General features: G+C 49.5%; 1 protein-coding gene across 5 annotated transcripts in view; it reads left to right on the top strand.

Moving 5' to 3' along the window:
* The window catches only part of TNC (tenascin C), a 118,248-nt gene extending 100,059 nt beyond the window's left edge, over positions 1-18,189 (top strand). For all 5 annotated transcript variants that reach the window (XM_054997614.1, XM_054997613.1, XM_054997612.1 and 2 more), the window contains 5 exons: positions 1,821-1,972; positions 2,345-2,441; positions 3,195-3,356; positions 14,505-14,668; positions 16,226-18,189. In XM_054997614.1, the coding sequence (XP_054853589.1) occupies positions 1,821-1,972; positions 2,345-2,441; positions 3,195-3,356; positions 14,505-14,668; positions 16,226-16,336 (686 nt within the window). In that variant the 3' untranslated portion in view covers positions 16,337-18,189. The remainder of the gene's footprint in view (positions 1-1,820; positions 1,973-2,344; positions 2,442-3,194; positions 3,357-14,504; positions 14,669-16,225) is intronic.
* Positions 18,190-18,596: the final 407 nt, after the last annotated feature.

The raw sequence follows: 18,596 nt of genomic DNA, 5'->3' as shown, positions 1-18,596 counted from the left end.
ACAGCCTGAAATTCTCCCAAAACAAAAACAGTTCTGCAGACTACAGAGATCAATTGCCCTTAGAGTGGCCAGGCCAAGACTGGCAACTAGTGGGAGGGTTAAGGATGAGGACATGATGCGGTGGAAGTTTCGCGAGCATGACAATTCTGAGGAAAATCTGGAAATGATGGTGGGTAGCTCTAGGAATTGCCAAAAGCTCTATGGTAAAACCATTGCCTTCCCAATGATTCCTAGAGCTACCTGTTATCACTTCCAGGTTTTTTTGGGAGTGACATGGCCATGCTCACAAAGTTGCTATTTGGGGCGGGAGGTTAATTGCCCTCCACCTACCACTGGAATGGAATGGCATTAGACAACAAGAGCTTGGAGTAGGGGAGTCCCTACCAGGGGCTTGGCAGCCCTAGTTACCTTGGAGGAAATGGCAGCCTCAGTGGGTGGATTCTACAGCATCTCATCCATGCAGAGCTCCCACGCCTTCCTAAATTCCAGTCTCCTTAGGCACCGCCCCCAAATCCCCAGTAATTTTCTAAGCCAGAGTTGGCAATCCTGTGCACTCGACATTCTATCCCCTCTGGAGCATGATCAGTCCTTTTTAGGCTGTTTATCCTCACAATAACCCTGTGAGATATTAGTCTGAGAGCAAGTAACAAGCCCAAGGTCTTCCAGGAAGTTCACAGCAGAGTGGGCACTCAAATGTGGACTGCTCTGCATGTAGCCCAGTTCTCTAGCCATTATACTCTCATGCTCAACACACTTTTGCTCATTCTATACCCTTGTTGTTGTGGAATTCCTCTGTGCAGCTTTCCATCCTTAATTCCAGTTTATAACTAGGAACATTTCTAAAATGAATTCTAGAGTTTGGGCAGTTTGCTGCTGGTTTCTGTTAGGTTGGTGTATTTGCTGCCTCCTGTTCCCCATTGCTCATGTGCCTGTACATGTAACACAGCCAAAAAGTAATCTATAATTGTATCAAGATTATTTTTGTGTTACTGACGTGCTCGTGCACATCTGCTCAGTGGTAAAACAGGACACCTAAGGAGGTTGGTGTATGTATGTAGAACTTCTTCAAGATTGCCTTTCTTTTGGGCAATATTTAAGTAATGCATCCATGTCCCCAGTACTGCCATAAGCTCAGTAGGTGGCCTTGGGCAAGCCACTCCTCTCTTCCCGAGCTACTCAGCAGTATTGTGGGGATAATAATAACTCTGACTTTCTTCACTGCTCTGAGAAGAGCGGCATATAAGCTCAGTTATCATTATTATTATTACGTCCCTTGAGTTGAGGAGGGCAAAAGACAGGAAAGAATTTGAAGACATGGCAAACTATGCCCACGCAGCGCTCTGATTTTAAAAGAAAAGAAAAAAACATGCATGAAATTTTGTAAGGTCGGAATTCCACTTGGGAGTGAAAGATCAACTTGGGGAGCATTTGGGGAGACGTATTGTCGAAGGCTTTCACGGCCGGAGAACGATGGTTGTTGGGGGTTTTCCGGGCTGTATTGCCGTGGTCTTGGCATTGTAGTTCCTGACGTTTCGCCAGCAGCTGTGGCTGGCATCTTCAGAGGTGTAGCACCAAAAGACAGAGATCTCTCAGTGTCACAGACACTGAAGAACACTGAGAGATCTCTGTCTTTTGGTGCTACACCTCTGAAGATGCCAGCCACAGCTGCTGGCGAAACGTCAGGAACTACAATGCCAAGACCACGGCAATACAGCCCGGAAAACCCCCAACAACCATTTGGGGAGACATTTGGTAGAAGAGAATTTTCGAAGCATCTGTTTCTCGGGGCCTGAGTCTCTGCTTGTCCACCTCCGTTGCAGCTGGCCTTCTTTATCCTTACCCTCGAGACTGCTCTCAGGCTCTTCTGAACGGAGAAACAGAATCTGGCCTCTACACCATATATATAAATGGTAACCAGTCCCAGCCTGCGGAGGTGTACTGCGACATGGCTGCTGATGGAGGTGGATGGATTGTGAGTATTTACTGATGAAGGAAATGAAAATTTCCCTAGAGAGCATAACTAATTATGGCAGACCAGAATATGGCCCCCAACTGGCAGTGGCTCTCCAGCATCCTGGTCTTCCTTATCACCCACTTCCTGATCCTTTAAACTGGAGGTCCTTAGGATAGAACCCGGGACCTTTTGCATGCAAAGCAGATACTCTACTGTGGCGCCATGGCATTATCCCCACTTGCCAGTGCTGCACACCAGAGGTCTGTGCTCCCAGCTAGTTGTTATATAACTTGAAGGCTGGATGACAAACTGCTGTGAGCCAGATGTATCTACTGGGACATAATTTGCCCTCCTCTGTTCTAAGTTACCATCATTTGTTTCGGGCATCAGGTCTTTTTAAGAAGGCAGGATGGAGGACAGGATTTCTACCAGAACTGGAGGACTTATGAAACTGGCTTTGGAAATCCCAGGAAGGAATTCTGGATGGGTAAGAGATCGCAAAATATTTCTTCTCATACCACAAAGCGATGTCAACTTGGGGCGAGCCCCTACTCTGATCCCTGCAGTGATACAGCCTCTTCTGGGTTAAACTGGATCTAAGGATTGGAATACAAGCAATTCTAGAAAACGAATTTGGGGGGATCAGAGGGAGGCAGAGATCACTGTTAGGAGAACAAGGATTGTGTTCCATACTTTAAAATGCATGCTTTATAGTATGCAGGTGCTGGAGGGCCTCTTTCCTTAAAAAATCTCCCAGGTTGGAGATTTATACCCATGAGATGGCAAGGGATATCATTATGGATCTGATCAGTGAGTCTCTGCCAAATAACCAGGGCTATTTTTCAGCAGGAATGCGGTGGAACGGAGTTCCGGAACCTCTTGAAAATGGTCACATGGCTGGTGGCCCCGCCCCCTGATCTCCAGATAGAGGGGAGTTGAGATTGCCCTCCAGAGGGCAATCTAAACTCCCCTCTGTCTGGAGATCAGGGGGCAGGGCCACCAGTCATGTGACTGTTTTCTCCAAGGGCAACCCACTGAGTTCCATCAACTCTTTTCCCAGAAAAAAAGCCCTGCAAATAACTCTATCTTCATTGCTAACCTAAAAAGATATAAATGCATGCATATAAATGCCATCTGTCCATCCACATGATTCTTCCTTCAGCAGGACTACAGTCATGAAAAATGTGATCAGGCAAATAATGCCGGCGAGTATTTTTTATTCATTTGCTATTCCTCGTAGGTCTGGAGAAGCTCCACAAGATAACCTCCCAGGGCCAATACGAGTTGCGGGTGGATTTGCATGACCAAGGAGAGACTGCTTATGCCCTTTATGATAAGTTTACTGTGGGAGATGCCAGAACACGCTACCGGCTGAAAGTGGATGGATACAGTGGCACGGCAGGTATGTTATCAATCTACAAGGAGAAGGATGCACAGTTAATTCCCTCCTTTGTTGCACTAACTGAAGAGTCAGGTGTTGAAGACCATGTGAATAACCACGCTCTGCATTAATGTAGCGCTTTTTCTGTCTTTTAAAATTTTTACTTCATTTTTATCCCACCTTTCTCTCCAATGTGGACCCAAAGTGGCTTACATCATTCTCCTGTCCTCCATATTTCCCTCAAAACAACCCTATGAAGTACGTTAGGCTGAGAAGGTGCGACTGGCCCAAGTTCACGTGGTGAGCTTTCATGGTAGAACAGGAAATCGAACCTGGGTCTCCCAGATGTAGTTCACCACTCTAGCCACACCATACTGGCTCTCTACACCCCACTGCCTTTCCTTTGTTTATAGTGCTTGACAGATTTTATCACAACAATTCTTACCACTGCCCTGTAAGATAGGTAATTTTTGTGATCATACTCATACTGTAGACAGAAGGCTAAGGCTGAGGAAACAAGGGCTTGTTAAAGACCACCAAGTGGGTTGGTGACGAGAGCCAAATTTGAATTCCAAGCTATGACAACTCGTACTCACCACACAATTAACCAGTCAACATTCATAAGTGCTTTTTGAAAGCACTCCAGGTCCATTATCTCAATTATCCTGTGCAGCTACGCAGAAAGGTAGGCCAACTGTTATCCCCAGACTGAAGATGCCTTGATTCATAGCTTAGTCTCTCTTCTATGTGCCAGCTGGCCACAGAATAGAATAAAACATTGACACTCAACATGGCCATTTCCACACAGCTTACCTCAACCCGGAATGCTGTGCAATATTCTGAAAAAACCACGGAGGATCGTGTTTTCTCGCGTGAGTTTTGTATGGTGTTGCGCAACATCGTGCAAAACTCGCGTGAGAAAACGCAATCTTCCGCGTTTTTTTCGGCATGTTGTGCAGCGTTCCAGGTTGAGGTAAGCCGTGTGGAAATGGCCATGTTTTGGACATTTGACACATGTTGTGCCAACCTGAATACTTCAGCCTCCTGTATCTCACAGCATTGTTGGGATGATAAAATAGAGGGCAGAAGAAACATGGAGGCTTCCCTGAGCTCTTTGGAAGGGAGGGCGGGATAGAGATAGAACAGACAGCTCTCCCTGTCTGCATTTATCTTTACAACAACTCTGCGAGAAAGATAAGAATGCATGATAGTGACTGACCAAAGGCCATCCAAGGAGCTTTCTGGCTGAGTGTGATTCAAACCCCTAGTCCAGCTCTACACTGGCTTTCTGTATATGCACCATTCAAACACATGCCACATTCACAGCCTTTTCCACAACCCCCCTATGTCACTTTGACTTTCTGGATGTGCCACCAGTGAGTCATAGCCCATTTATACACCCCCCACACACACACACACACACAATGGCTAACTTAGCAGTTCCACAACAGATCCTGTTCATCTGTTGCCATCTGATCATTCACATGAACAACTGCCAGGTGATTCTGGGGTGGCTTTTCTTCTGACAGACCCTTTTGCGTCATAACATTTTGGCACACAGTTTCCTTTTTAAATCCTCCCCACGCCAAGCATTGCCACCCTAGTCGGAATGAAGAGGCAGACACCAAGTTGGATCTAAGGGCCACTTTATTAACTATATACATACAATACTAATAACAGCGGCAAGGGCCTACAGCGGTACAAGTCAAGCCACGGGGTCCCACAGACCACCGCCTTGACCTGTCTGGGCAAGCCCCGAAGCCCCGGGTGCGACCCATCCACTGGATGGCGCGGACCCGGCCGGCCAGGCAACGTGGTCACCCCCCTAATAAGCTCCTAACACCTCAGCCGTATAGCAGTGAGGGAAGGACTCACAAGCGGGGGTTTCCAAAGGCAGCCTGCCCTACCCCTGGCAGCCGTCAAAGCAGTACCAGGCCCTCAGGCAGGCCCCTCTTCCCACTATGGGGAAGCGCCAAGGGTGCTCACCGTCCCGCACCTAACTGACCCCAAACCTGCCATGACAAAAAACTAACAGGCTCCACCCTAAGCCAATCACCACTCCCATACATCGGTGCAAGGTAGGCGAAAAACCCCTCCTCCCGCAGGCCAATTATGGGAGAGGGGAAAAAATTCCTACCTGGCTCTGATAACAGCAGCCAGCTAATCCTACACCAATATAGGGAGCGGAGGGTGGGCCGAGCAACTGATGCAACTGAGGCTGGGCACGGGCAGCGCAGCCTCTAAGGCTCTTGCCCCGCCCTGCCCAGCCAGCCCCAAATAAGGAAGGGAGAGGCGTTGGTGCAGCCTCCCTCCTTCCAGTGCGGCAATTAACGGCACCCAGCTGACGCTGCACGCAGCGAGCCGGGTAAGTGCCGCATTGCCACCCTAGTCGGAATGAAGAGGCAGACACCAAGTTGGATCTAAGGGCCACTTTATTAACTATATACATACAATACTAATAACAGCGGCAAGGGCCTACAGCGGTACAAGTCAAGCCACGGGGTCCCACAGACCACCGCCTTGACCTGTCTGGGCAAGCCCCGAAGCCCCGGGTGCGACCCATCCACTGGATGGCGCGGACCCGGCCGGCCAGGCAACGTGGTCACCCCCCTAATAAGCTCCTAACACCTCAGCCGTATAGCAGTGAGGGAAGGACTCACAAGCGGGGGTTTCCAAAGGTAGCCTGCCCTACCCCTGGCAGCCGTCAAAGCAGTACCAGGCCCTCAGGCAGGCCCCTCTTCCCACTATGGGGAAGCGCCAAGGGTGCTCACCGTCCCGCACCTAACTGACCCCAAACCTGCCAACGCCAGGGCCAAGCCTCTGCTTAGACCCTGGCGCCCCACTGATAGCCTAAGGCCAACTTAAGCCCCTGCCGCAAATCATCCAAAAAAAATTTGGTTGCCCGCCTCGGAAAGGTGCACCCCATCACCTCTGTAGAGGTCGGGACATTCGGCCCTGATCCGGGGATGGGGCAAATAGACGCCCAACCCCTCCTCCAATGCCCTCTGAATGGCTCGATTAGCCTTCATTCTAGCCCGCTCTATGGCCTGGCGGCTCTCCGCCTCCCTCCATACGAGGCGGGGAACCATTGCTGACCACATGATCAGCACCCCTGGCCAGCGCGCCCTGATGAGGTGCAAATCCGAATGCACCTGCGCAGACAGAGCCCTTCCCTGCATCATCCCGAGATCGTTGCCTCCTAAATGTAAAACGAGGATATGGGGGGGCTCTCTCCGTCCCACTCCAAACAACAAAGGCAAAAGGCCCGACCACCTGAGGCCGCGACGACCCTGCCATTCAACAACAGCCATTTCACTTAACCCGAGCTGTGACCCCACAGACGTCCGTCTCGCTTGATGGGCAGCCCAGAAAACAAAACTGTGTCCACATATCAGGATCCGCTGCTTGCAACCGCGCACGGGACCTAGGAAACAATCAATTAGTAGCGTTCAAAAATGAGGTAGAGGACGCACATAAGAACGATAGGCAGAAGATTTCCACCTGCCCATCCTCTGAATAGCCTTCGCTGAGTATCCCATAGCCGCCGCCGTGGATGCAGCCCCAATCCGAAAGGAATGGGTCCCAAAGTTAACGCCCGTCAAGCCCAATTTAGACAAAGCACGCTTGGTCACCGCCCAGAACTGAAAGCGGGTCAACGGCGTTCCATCCTGGTGTAAAAACAACAATCCCTCAGCATTACCACGTGCCCTCTGGTAGGCCTGCAAGGCCTTGACCGGGCACAAGTCCACCTCCTGGCAAGGACCCAACAGAACCACCATGCCCCTCCGCCTCTGGTCCGTCTTAGACCAACGGATTGTAAGCTCCACTGAGCCATCGACAAACCTCAGATCCTTACCCATCAAAGCCCGACCCGAGGCATCCCTTCGTGACTGCGCAACGAGTTCACTCACCCGGAAAGCCCCAAAAAAGGCCGTCAAAGCGGCTGCATGGAAAAGTATGGCTTCATAACGCGAACTACACACCACTTTCCATGAGGACCGCAGGCCCCGAAGCACTGCCGGGGAAATGGGCTCCCGAGTGTCCACACGAGTGGCACTTTCCCTGGCCCATCCTTCCAGCATTTTCCGAACCCGAAAATCACCCGTGGCCTCAGGAAATCCCCGGGCCCTGCTGGCAAAGGCCAGGGCCGCTAATTGCCCCCGAATGGACCGAACCGCCATTCCCTTGCCCCTCTGATAAATACAAAATTGAATTATGTGCTCGACCGGCACTGGCCAACTGCCAGCCAGCCCGGCGGCCTTCCTGAATTCCCCTAACTGGCCTACCGCTCTCCGGTATGCTCTCCGTGTGCTGGGTGCGATCGCCAGTTGAATGGCCCGTGACGCTTCAACCTCCCAAGCTGCCACAGCTCCGTCGGCATCCGGGCCGGTTGCCGATCGGCCTCCGGAGCAAGCCGCCAAAAACGCTCCATCTGTAGGCGAGACAAAGCGTCTGCCACCTCATTATCGATCCCTGGAACGTGTTTAGCTCTGAACAAAATATTCAGCTGGAGGCAAAGCAGTGTAAACTCCCTAACCAGCACCATTACCCTAGGGGACCTGGAAGTTAAGGAGTTCACCACCTGCACCACTGCCTGGTTGTCACACCAGAAGTGGACAGTATGGTTTGCTAACTCCTGACCCCACAAGTGAACCGCAACTAAAATGGGAAAAAATTCTAAGAACGTGAGATCACGCACCACCGCAGAAACCCTCCAATCGGGGGGCCACTGCTCAGCACACCAGTGCCTACGAAAATACACCCCAAAACCTGTGGATCCAGAAGCGTCCGACGTGACTTGAAGCTCAGCTTCAAGTAACAACACGTCACGCCACAAGGTGACTCCATTGAAATCAGTGAGAAATTTTTCCCACACAGCCAAGTCTTCTTTCATACCATTGGACACCTTCAACCGGTGATGGGGGGCCCGTAAGCGAGACATAGCATCACAAAGGCGACGCAAAAAGGCCCGCCCCGGGGCAACTGCTTTACAGGCGAAATTCAGATAACCTGTTAGCTGCTGAAGCTCAATCAGGGAGGCCTTACGCAGGCTCCTGAACTCCCGAACCCGGGCCCTAATCTCCACGACCTTTTCCATCGGCAAGCGCAGGGACTGCTGGACCGAGTCCAACTCAATCCCCAGGAAAGTCAAAACTGTGGAAGGGCCTTCCGTTTTTTCATGTGCCAATGGGACGCCCAGCTCATCCGCCACCTCCATAAACGTAGCCATGAGCCTGGCGCATTGTCCAGACCCCCCAGGCCCAACGAACAGGAAGTCATCTAAATAATGCGCCGTGTCGCAGGAAGCCGCCCGACGTTGCACTTCCCATTCAAGAAACGAGCTAAAGCGCTCGAAGGCGGAACAGGAGATTGAACACCCCATTGGCAAAGCCCTATCCATATAATAAGCTCCCTCAAAAGCGAACCCTAAGAGTTCGAAATCATCAGGATGGACAGGGAGAAGCCGAAAGGCAGACTTGATGTCGCATTTCGCCATCTCAGCCCCCAAACCGTTCCGGCGCACCACCTTGACCGCCTGGTCAAACGAAGTGTACCGCACTGAGCACAAATGCCCAGGTATTGCATCATTCACAGAATCCCCTTTGGGGTATGACAGGTGGTGGATGAGCCGAAACTCACCCGCTGCCTTCTTAGGCACCACACCCAGAGGAGAAACCCTAAAATTAGGCGTTGGAGGGGCCACGAACGGCCCCAGCACTCGGCCTTCTGTGCATTCCTTCCTAATTTTAAAACGAACTATATCCTCCTTTCCTAATACTGAACGTAAGTTGTCAGCCATAAATGGAGCCCGGGTGCCCTGCACCGGAATCCGAAAACCCTCACTAAAACCTTGCAACAAATAAACAGCGTCATCCCGGAGAGGGTACTCTAACAACAAACACCTAAGGACCCTCAGTTTTACCGGGCTGGGGCCCTTTGACAGGGGGGTGTTGACCACCTGCGTTGCCCCCCCCTGACTTCCTACCCCCCCAACCTTGCTTAAACCTGGAGCAAGCATTATAGGGGTGAGGGCCGGCACAAGAGGGACACTCGTGCCTAAATCGGCAAGGCTTCCGCATGCACGAGCCTTTATACGCGAACTCCCAACATAACAGCCGGGGTTGAACCGACTGACCCGCAACCGTGCGGGAGCTGGAAGACTGAGAAGAGCGGTGCACCACATGCCCACTATCGGACCTATCACCCGTATTGGGTTTAGCAGGAGACATGACATGAAGCCACAACTCCTGGTGCACGCGGTCCCACGGCAAACTGGGGTTCATGGCTGCCCTCATCCGAAACTCTTCGTCATATTGCATCCATGCCCCCCCTAAAAAACCTGTATACCCTTTAAAAATAATATCCAGGTATTGGAACAGCTGGATAGCCCGACTGGGCTGGGCCCTGGCTATAACCCCTGCATAAATTAAAAATCCAGGAAGCCAGTTGTTCCAAGTCCGATCGACGCGCCTCCGCTTAAGGCGCTCTTTATCCCTATCATCCATCTCATCCTTGCTTTTCTTCTCCAGCTCACGAAATAGCAGAGAGAACAGATCAACATACTCTCCCTTCAGGATTTTGTCTTTAGTCGCCTGAGTCAAATGGTCTCCTAATGGCAGTGCTGTGTCCCCAAATGGCATGGCATTAAAGGGGACCTGACCATAGGCCAAAGCTGAATAAGGATACCCCCAAGGGTTCCCAGGGTAACCCGGCCAACCCATGGGAAAACCAGGGAAAGGCGACAACCCGCTACTGCCCCACAATGTAGGGGTCATACCGTGAGGCTGCACCACTGCCCCTGAACCCTGACTAGACCAGGCAGCCTGGTTCACTCCAGCCCCGCTCCCAGCCAAAGGCGTCGAATTGCTCGAAGGAGGCCCAGTAGCGGCACCAGGAGGGAACTGCAAGTTACCCAGGGCAGGCCCAGGAGCTGCACCAGCTGAAAAGTGCCCCCAGGATCCCCAAGGCCATGAACCGCTAAGATGTGGTGTAGTGTCCTTACCAACATCCCCAGGTTCCACTGCAACAGCCACAGGCGAGGTGTCCCCGGGCCACTCCTGCTCTAGGTCGACTGGTGCTTCATGCTGCTCCACGTTGGCCGCCACATTCCTACTGCTGCTTTCTCCGGCTGATGTTCCTGCAGTACCTTCCAAAAGAGCCAAACGACGCAAAATTTCCTTATTGGTCGCATTTCTGGAAGCACGCCTAATGGGTCGACTCGTGCCCACCCCCGGAGCTGCCGGCCCAGAGACCCCTTTTGATTGCTCAAGGGCCACCAAGCGCCGCATGATGTCCCCCTGATCAACAGGTATATCCTCATCTGATGAGGATAAAGCAACATGAGGCCGCTTGGCAGCAGCCTTCTTAGCAGGCTGCTTCCCCTTATTAGCACCTTTGCCCTTCCTAGGAGCCATGATTAAAGGAAAGACCCAGCAAGCCTGCAAATGAACTCGACCGGCTGGAAGCCCTGCACCAAAATGGCCGCCGCAGTTAGGGATGGCCACAAAATGGCCACCAGCCACAATGCCCTCACACCCACTCTTCTTCGTACTCTTAGTCGATTTATAGCAGACACCAGCACCCCCACAAGCAGCCAATTGACCCGAAAAGGCCCCGGCCTATAAGCCCACAAGCCCCACTTGGAGGATAATGGTGGGAAGGCTATCTAACGGCCCTGCAAACGCCCCTTATCCCGCAACTACCCGCTGGGAAGGGAGGGGGGGTTAAGGCTGTGCACCCGGAGCCGCTAGGCAATTCTATGCCACCAGCCCCAAAAGGGGGGGGCAACAGGCCGCGATACAACGCGGCCGCCTCCCAGGCCGAACAAAACTGCCCCGCACAAAAAAGCCACTCCCGCAGGACAGCAGTAGGGCCCCGGGACAAACTGCGCCGCCCGGCTAGCCGCCCACCAGCAACTTCCCCGGCCAGCAGCCCGCCCGGTACTGTGGCCAATAATAGGAGTGGGAAGGCCGCGCCAAACAGCAGCGCCGCAGCGGCAGCCCCCTAGCGAGCCTTCCCCCACCCGGTCGTATACACCGCACAAGCAGCAGAAAAATAGGAGGGAGGGGGTTCCCCAGGACGAGCTGCAAAGCAACGCAGCCGTCCGAGCCCCCGCCGCGCTGTCCTGCGGCACGAAGGGCACCGCGCACGCCCGAAGGGCCCCAACACCGAGGTGCTCCGCCGCCGCCGCTGCTCCTCGATGCCGCGGATCCGCCGCCGCAGCCGCCGCCGCTCAGGCCCACACGCCCACAGCTGCTCGGAGAACGCGACCCGTCCCTCCGAGCAACTGATGCAACTGAGGCTGGGCACGGGCAGCGCAGCCTCTAAGGCTCTTGCCCCGCCCTGCCCAGCCAGCCCCAAATAAGGAAGGGAGAGGCGTTGGTGCAGCCTCCCTCCTTCCAGTGCGGCAATTAACGGCACCCAGCTGACGCTGCACGCAGCGAGCCGGGTAAGTGCCGCAAAATGCCATTTTTTATGGCAAGCTTCTTCTGGAATGTAAACACACCTGCTGAGCAGAGCCATGTCTCATGGGAAGTGTTAACTACTGTCACCAAAATGGTTTACAATAGCGAGCACCACAGCCCGGGATGCCAAGAATGTGCTTGGCTGCCTCCATTTGTAACAAAGTGCATACTGTTCCACAAAGCCTGGAAAATGTTGTCAGAGACTGTCTTCTTTGTTATAAATGCAGCAAGCTCCATTTTTTTTCTCCCGTCACTCTGTCCAACCCCTCGTTGGAGTATCTGCTGTGCTAATGACAGAGGGCTGAATCATGCCAAAATTTGATGAAAATAAGGGACCGATACTTTTGATTTCCCCTAAGAATGTGGGAGACCAGTGCCAGTTTATGCTCTGGCACGATGCCCAGAGTATCTGAACTCAGTGCTCATTCAGACCTGTGACCCAGCTTTTCTAGGACTATACCATTTCAGAATATAGGTTGCAGATCCCAAGTTCACTTGTCAGTTTTTTAAAAAAATCTTGTACCTAGAAGACTGGCAATTCAAGGAGAAGGAAGCAGGGACGTGGCACAGTTCCATTCCCACAAGAATCTGAACCAGAGTTGTTTCTGGGTGGCCACTTTTCAGCCGATTCTGAGCCTGTTTGAGAAATGGTATGGGAGCTAGAGCTAGCAAAGCTTGGGATATCTCTTTTACATGCTGTGTACTCCTTGCATGCCTGGAGACCTCCAGCACATTGTGGGTGAGTATCCTTAATGTGCTAGAGGTCTTAGAGCACATGAAATGAAGCAGATACTTTATTAAATGAAGGTTAGGTTTGTGGGTAGAGAGGGTATGCTTGGGGTACAAGTGATATGAGATTCAACTCTAATGGGACAGAGGGGGCATCTCTCTAGAAAGTGCTGGGATTAGACAAATTGACGTACAATAGATCTGTCACTACAATGGAAACTCCAGATTCAGAAGAAATATATTTCTGAACATTAATTGTTAGAAGGTAAACCATGGGAGAAAGCCATTATCTTCAAGGACTGCTTCTGGGCTTCTTAGAAGAATTTGACTTGTCTCTGTTGCAAGCAGGTTGCTAGACTAGGTAAACTTTTGGTCTAATCCAAAAACTAAGAAAAGAATGGCAATGGCTGCTTTCACACACATAGGATAATGCACTTTCAGTGTCCTTTCAATGCACCTTAGTGATTGTTTGCAAGTGGACTTTCCAGTGTGAAGCAGGAAAATCCACTTGCAAACGGTCTCTAGAGTGAATTGAAAGAGCATTATCCTACATGTGTGAAAGCAGCTAATGTTTCCACTCCAAGCCCAGACACACAATCAGCCGGCTGGTGGTGGCTGTGCAATGGAGGTGGTGGCTGTGGAACAGAGACATGGAACAACCAGCATAGTTTCTGCTCCAAGCCAGGGGTGGGGCAGCCAATCACATGTGAGGAAGGAATGGGGAAGGCTTGGAGCAGAAAGTGCACAGTTTTCCCCTCCAAGCTTCCCTCCACCAGCCATCACTGGTCAGGTGATGAAGAAGATTGTGCTTGGTACATAAAGCACATCTGGAACACTTTCACCTCCAAACCCACTCTTCATCACTTGGCTGGCAGGGACTATGGGGACTAGCAAGGGAAAGGAGGAGGGGAGGAGCATGTGGAAGGAGGTGATGGTGGAAGGGCTCAGATGGCAACAGGAGGAGAAAAGATGAGAGAGTGGGGACAAATGAGGAAGAAGCAGCAGCAGCACAGATAACAATAGGAGAGAGAGTGGGGACCAGTGAGGAGATGGGATTACCCCATGAGTTTCTTGCAGGTCCTTTGCAAGTGCGCAAAATTAGCCAACAGCAGATCAAAAGCATAATTAGAAACATAAGGGGCAGACGCAAAATTGCAGCTATACTGGCATGTATAAGGTTGGTGTTGCAGGCAAATGAGACACTTACACATCTGCTTTGGGAGAAAAACTGGCCACAGGTTTGTTGATTACAGCCGTTGGAGCATTAGTGATCAAATAACTTGCCTGCCATTCAATGGTATGCCCCCCCAGGCCACCTGCTGGGCACCAAACACAGGATGGTAGCAGGTGTAACACCTGCACCAGGCCCAGTCCTTGCAATTCTCAGCTATCCAAGCCAGGCATGTACCCTTTGGCTTCTCCCCAGATCCCTTAAGGGGATCCCAAAATGGGTGAGCTGCCCAGTCAGTGCAAACTCACTCTAGTGACTTGGCCCAATGCCCTCAAAAACCACCTGGAAAGTTGTGAGTGGCAACCCCAGCCAAAGCTGGCAACCACAGAGTGGGAGGACAGGTGACAGTCTCATCGCCATGTGGAATGGCGGCGAGACACAGGAGAGGTTGCAAGCCCGGCAGCCAGATTCCACCCCCTTTCTACCACAAGCCTGAAAGGGCACCCAGCAGAGTGCAGGAGCCTGGGAGGCCTCTCTGTGCCACCCCCACAGTATCAGCCACTGCACTGCCCAAGCAGCCAGCCCTCCACTTTACCTTGCCTCCCAGTTGCAACACAGCCTGTTGGTAAGTTGCGCATGCCCCTTTCATGCAACAATAAAGGAACAGAATCAGTGAAATCTTCTTACTGCCAGATGTGTGCCTTTTGACTGTTTGTGACCATTAGATACCAGAGTTCCTGCTGTCTTTGTACTAGCAGGACTTCATTTATCTTGAAACTGATTCCATTTCCCCTCCCCATGCAGGTGATTCCATGACCTACCACAGTGGACGGGCCTTTTCCACTTTTGATAAAGACAACGACTCAGCCATCACTAACTGCGCTTTGTCATACAAAGGAGCCTTTTGGTACAAGAACTGCCACCGAGTCAACCTGATGGGCAGATATGGGGACAACAGCCACAGCCAGGTGAGTGTACCAGCTCAAGCCCTTCCTGACTGCACAGAGATATTGGGAGATAAATATTAGGGCTGACTTCCTTTTCAGCAGGTTGGTCTATTTACTACACACCCTGTTGGGTGAGAAGCTTCTCTTGAAATCACCAGAACCACGGGGAAATGTTTTGGGTTAGGTGTTTTTTTTTTTTTTTAGTGTGTGTGTGTGTGGGGGGGGGGGTGTTATAGTCCAATATTAAAATATTAGGTTTTTTAAAAATCTGCTCTCCTTTTTTCCATTCAAGTTTTTTCTTGCAGACTCCTCCCTTTGATGTTATTTTTTTAATTGAAAATTGTTTTAGAATTGTTTTTTTTAAAAAAATTAGATATTGAGCTGCTTTGGCAGAGACTGTGCAGGATACAAACTCAGTAAATAACAGTGAAATGCTAAGCGGATTTACTCCAGAGTTTCACTGTAAACCATTATCCCCTACAAAGGTAGCCAAATATTTCTTTATTATATACATTATATTTGTATAACTATTTTTATTTTAAAAGCACATCCTGTCTTCCAGCATTTTAAAAAAAATTGTCAAGGCTGCTGAACAGGAAGACCATTTCAAATGACACTGTGAAATCAAAGATAGCGAGTTGGACCCAAGCGATAACTAATGATGATGATTTCTTCCCCCACAAGGTGTCTTTCCCTGACACAAGCAGAAGAGCTTCTTGGGCTTGTGGGGGTGAGCGGGGAGCAGCTGCCATTAGAATAGATGTACAGGATCCAACTCAATGAAACCATAAATTAAAAGGAATATAAAAAATTAAAAGGAAAATAAACAATCAAGCCGACTGATTGTACTAATCTTACACTATGTAATCTGCCCTGAGTCTCAGTGAGAAAGGCGGGCTATAAACAAACAAACAAACAAACAAACAAAACAGAGCAATCTAGTGACTAACCTGGGTCCAATATCCACTAAACAGGATAAAATCTGGATCAGAATTAGAGCGGTCGCCATTATTAGCTCACCCCAAATGTCTACTGAAACAGGATGGCTTTAGCAAGTTTTTGAATCTGAAGAGGCAAATGTAGCTCAAGTAACTGGGTGGTATCCTGCCTTAAGCTGGACGAAGCGCTTGCAGCATAAGCTTTTCTGCAGCCTACAGGAACTTTCTACAACTTAAGTCACTGAAGAGCTGTTTGAGTTGTAGGAAACTCCCTAGGCTGGTTGAAAGCTTTGGTAACTAACGTTGGTAACTGAAGGCCAAGCTACAAGTGACGAATGACACTTGAACGGCAAGTGAACAGACTCACGTGTATTCCTCCCTGTTCACTTGCCCTCCACTTGCCCTCCCTAACTTTGCTTCGTGGAGTGGTAGAATACAGGCCAAAGAGTTCCAAGGTCTTGGAATTCCAGAGTTGTAATGGGGAGTGGGAGTGAGATTGTGAGGTAACACTTCTCTATTTCGGTAGAACATTTGTGGCTGAGATTTGCTCTCAGTCGCAGCTTACACCTTCAGCCACATCCTACCTTGTGCCTTTTTCATTATTTAACAGTTGTCATACACCAACTCTTGTCTCTTCCAGGGTGTCAACTGGTTCCATTGGAAGGGCCACGAACACTCCATCCAGTTTGCAGAGATGAAATTGAGACCCTACAGCTTTCGGAATCTAGAAGGGAGACGGAAGAGAGCCTAAACACTCCATGGGTGGTGGAGAGAGAAAGAGAATGGGGACAAGATTTTTTTTCCTCCCAGAAAAATGGAGAAGGGAAATCAACAATGAAGATGGGAACCTTACCAAAGCATCAGCGTTGCTTGGCCTGACATTGGATCCTTTGACAATTTCATTGGGAGGGCGGGGGTGGGAAAGCCTTACTCAGCAGAGCAGACCTTTTTTGTGTGTGTCCGTAGCTGGCTTTCTTTGCACCAAAGACGACAATCTCCAGGGGTATTGGGGAGGGGCAAGGGTTTCTGCACAGTCCTTTTTCTCAGTGGGTTCTCATTTACTTAGAGGATGTCTCCAGCAATGAGGGAACAATTTGGTAGTCTGCAAACCAGCCTCTTCATACAACAACATGCAAGTCATTTTCATGATTATTACAAGTCACCACAGAGGTTTTGCTGGTCATTGAGAAGCTTTCTTTATATATATATGGAAACGAGCAGTCCAGTTTGAAATTTTCAGCCTAAAATTAATATTATTAATATAATGAAGAAAGGTAAAAATAATGATGATAATAATAAGCTACATTTTTGTCGTCTTTTTAAAAAAAGATACCCATGCTTTCCAAAACACAGCAGGACAGTGTCTGATTGTACATTTCTTTTTAAAATAATAAATAAAAGCACAATTTTACTTTTACAGAAATCTCCAGTTTTCTTCATGCATTGAATTGTTTGGTGCACAGTCGGGGACGGGGGAGGCACATAATTCAATGGCAAATCACCTGCTCTTTCAGTGCAGAAGGTCACAGGTTCAAGACACCAAATTTCCAGTTAAACATGGTCTAATATTTGTTGTCAGGAAATGCTATTCTCTTCTACAGACTGTAAGGCAGTTTTGTTTGTTGGTGTGAGTAACTCTAGTCAAAAGTTTGGGTATTTGATTGCATGTTATCTTAGCATGTTAGTTGGAGTGGCTACCTTGTGATAGGTTTGTAAATGGTGTCTTCCCCCCTAGCTATTCAAGAGATGAAGTCTACCAAACATTGAAGGTGTCTTCAATCATGGCATTGCAAGTATATTGATTCTCCCCCCAGCTGCTCCAGACAGTCCCAGGTTCAAACGATGGCAGCTGCAGTCCAAGGACCACAGGTGTCGGGAAAGACATTTTTCAACCTGGAATGTTGCAGCTGCCAGTCAGAGTAAGCAATACTGAGGTAGAAGGATGTACGGGTTGATTTGGTAGATGGTAGCATTGCATGTTCTCTGTTCCAACTAATATCACAAGCTCCCTTGTTGGCCCAGCCTAGGAAGCACAGAGCTCTGTGATAATGGGTAAAAGACCCAGGATGTGGTTCGACACACCTGTTCACAAATGATCAAAAAATATATGAGGATTGATATACCTTTTGGAAGCAGAACTTCCTGTGCAGCCCCTCACTGAACCTGGTTTTCTGTGTAGTAAAAAGCCACATTCAAGCAATTCCCTTACATCCATGAAAGGTGACATTTCAAGGCTTGAAAACACCTGAAGAGATTCATTTCAGGAATGTTGAGATCACAGTGAACAGGCAGAGGGAAGCAGGGAATGTTGAGGCTAGCACAACAGCTCTTGAGGATTCTCACAACCACTTGTGTAAATATATTTTGTATGAACAAAGCGTGTCTCTTAAATCCTTCTGTACCACATTCTTTGAATAAAAACCAATAAAAAGATCTCTGAAGCCATTGCTTTGCTGGAGCCCGTTCTGCTTACATTTCATATCCTGCTACTGCTGAATGTCTTTTTCGTACTTGGGAGGAGACTGAATTTTGAAAGCTGTCTGGTTCACTTTATGAGAAAAGCAGGCTGAAAATAAAATGAGGAAGTAAATAATGTGGAACCAACTAATTCTCCAGTCTTTATTTCTGAATTGTGGATCCAGTGCTGTGCTTCTGAAGTCCATTCTCCATTCCTCCATACTTCTATGGGAATTTCTAACAGTAATTCTGGAACATGTGCAGTTCGTTCTGGTCAGGCCTGATTCAGATACAGGTGCACTCTTAAGAAGCCCTAAGTATTTAGTTAGCTTTGCTGTATCAAATCCTTTAACTCCTAGCAAGAGGTACACCTCAAATAAGTTTTAGGTTTGTTACTGGGTGCCCTCCATGCATCTGACGAAGAGAACTGTGATTCTTGAAAGCTTATGCTACAATAAAGTTGGTTAGTCTTAAAGGTGTTACTGGACTCTTTTTGATTTTGCTACTACAGACTAACACGGCAAATTCCTCTGCACTACTGGGTATAGTACACA

This window comes from Eublepharis macularius, chromosome 14, assembly GCF_028583425.1.
Source record: "Eublepharis macularius isolate TG4126 chromosome 14, MPM_Emac_v1.0, whole genome shotgun sequence".
NCBI classification, from domain to species: domain Eukaryota; kingdom Metazoa; phylum Chordata; class Lepidosauria; order Squamata; family Eublepharidae; genus Eublepharis; species Eublepharis macularius.
Note: the sequence above shows the minus strand (reverse complement) of the source record. Positions and strands in the feature narration are given on the sequence as shown.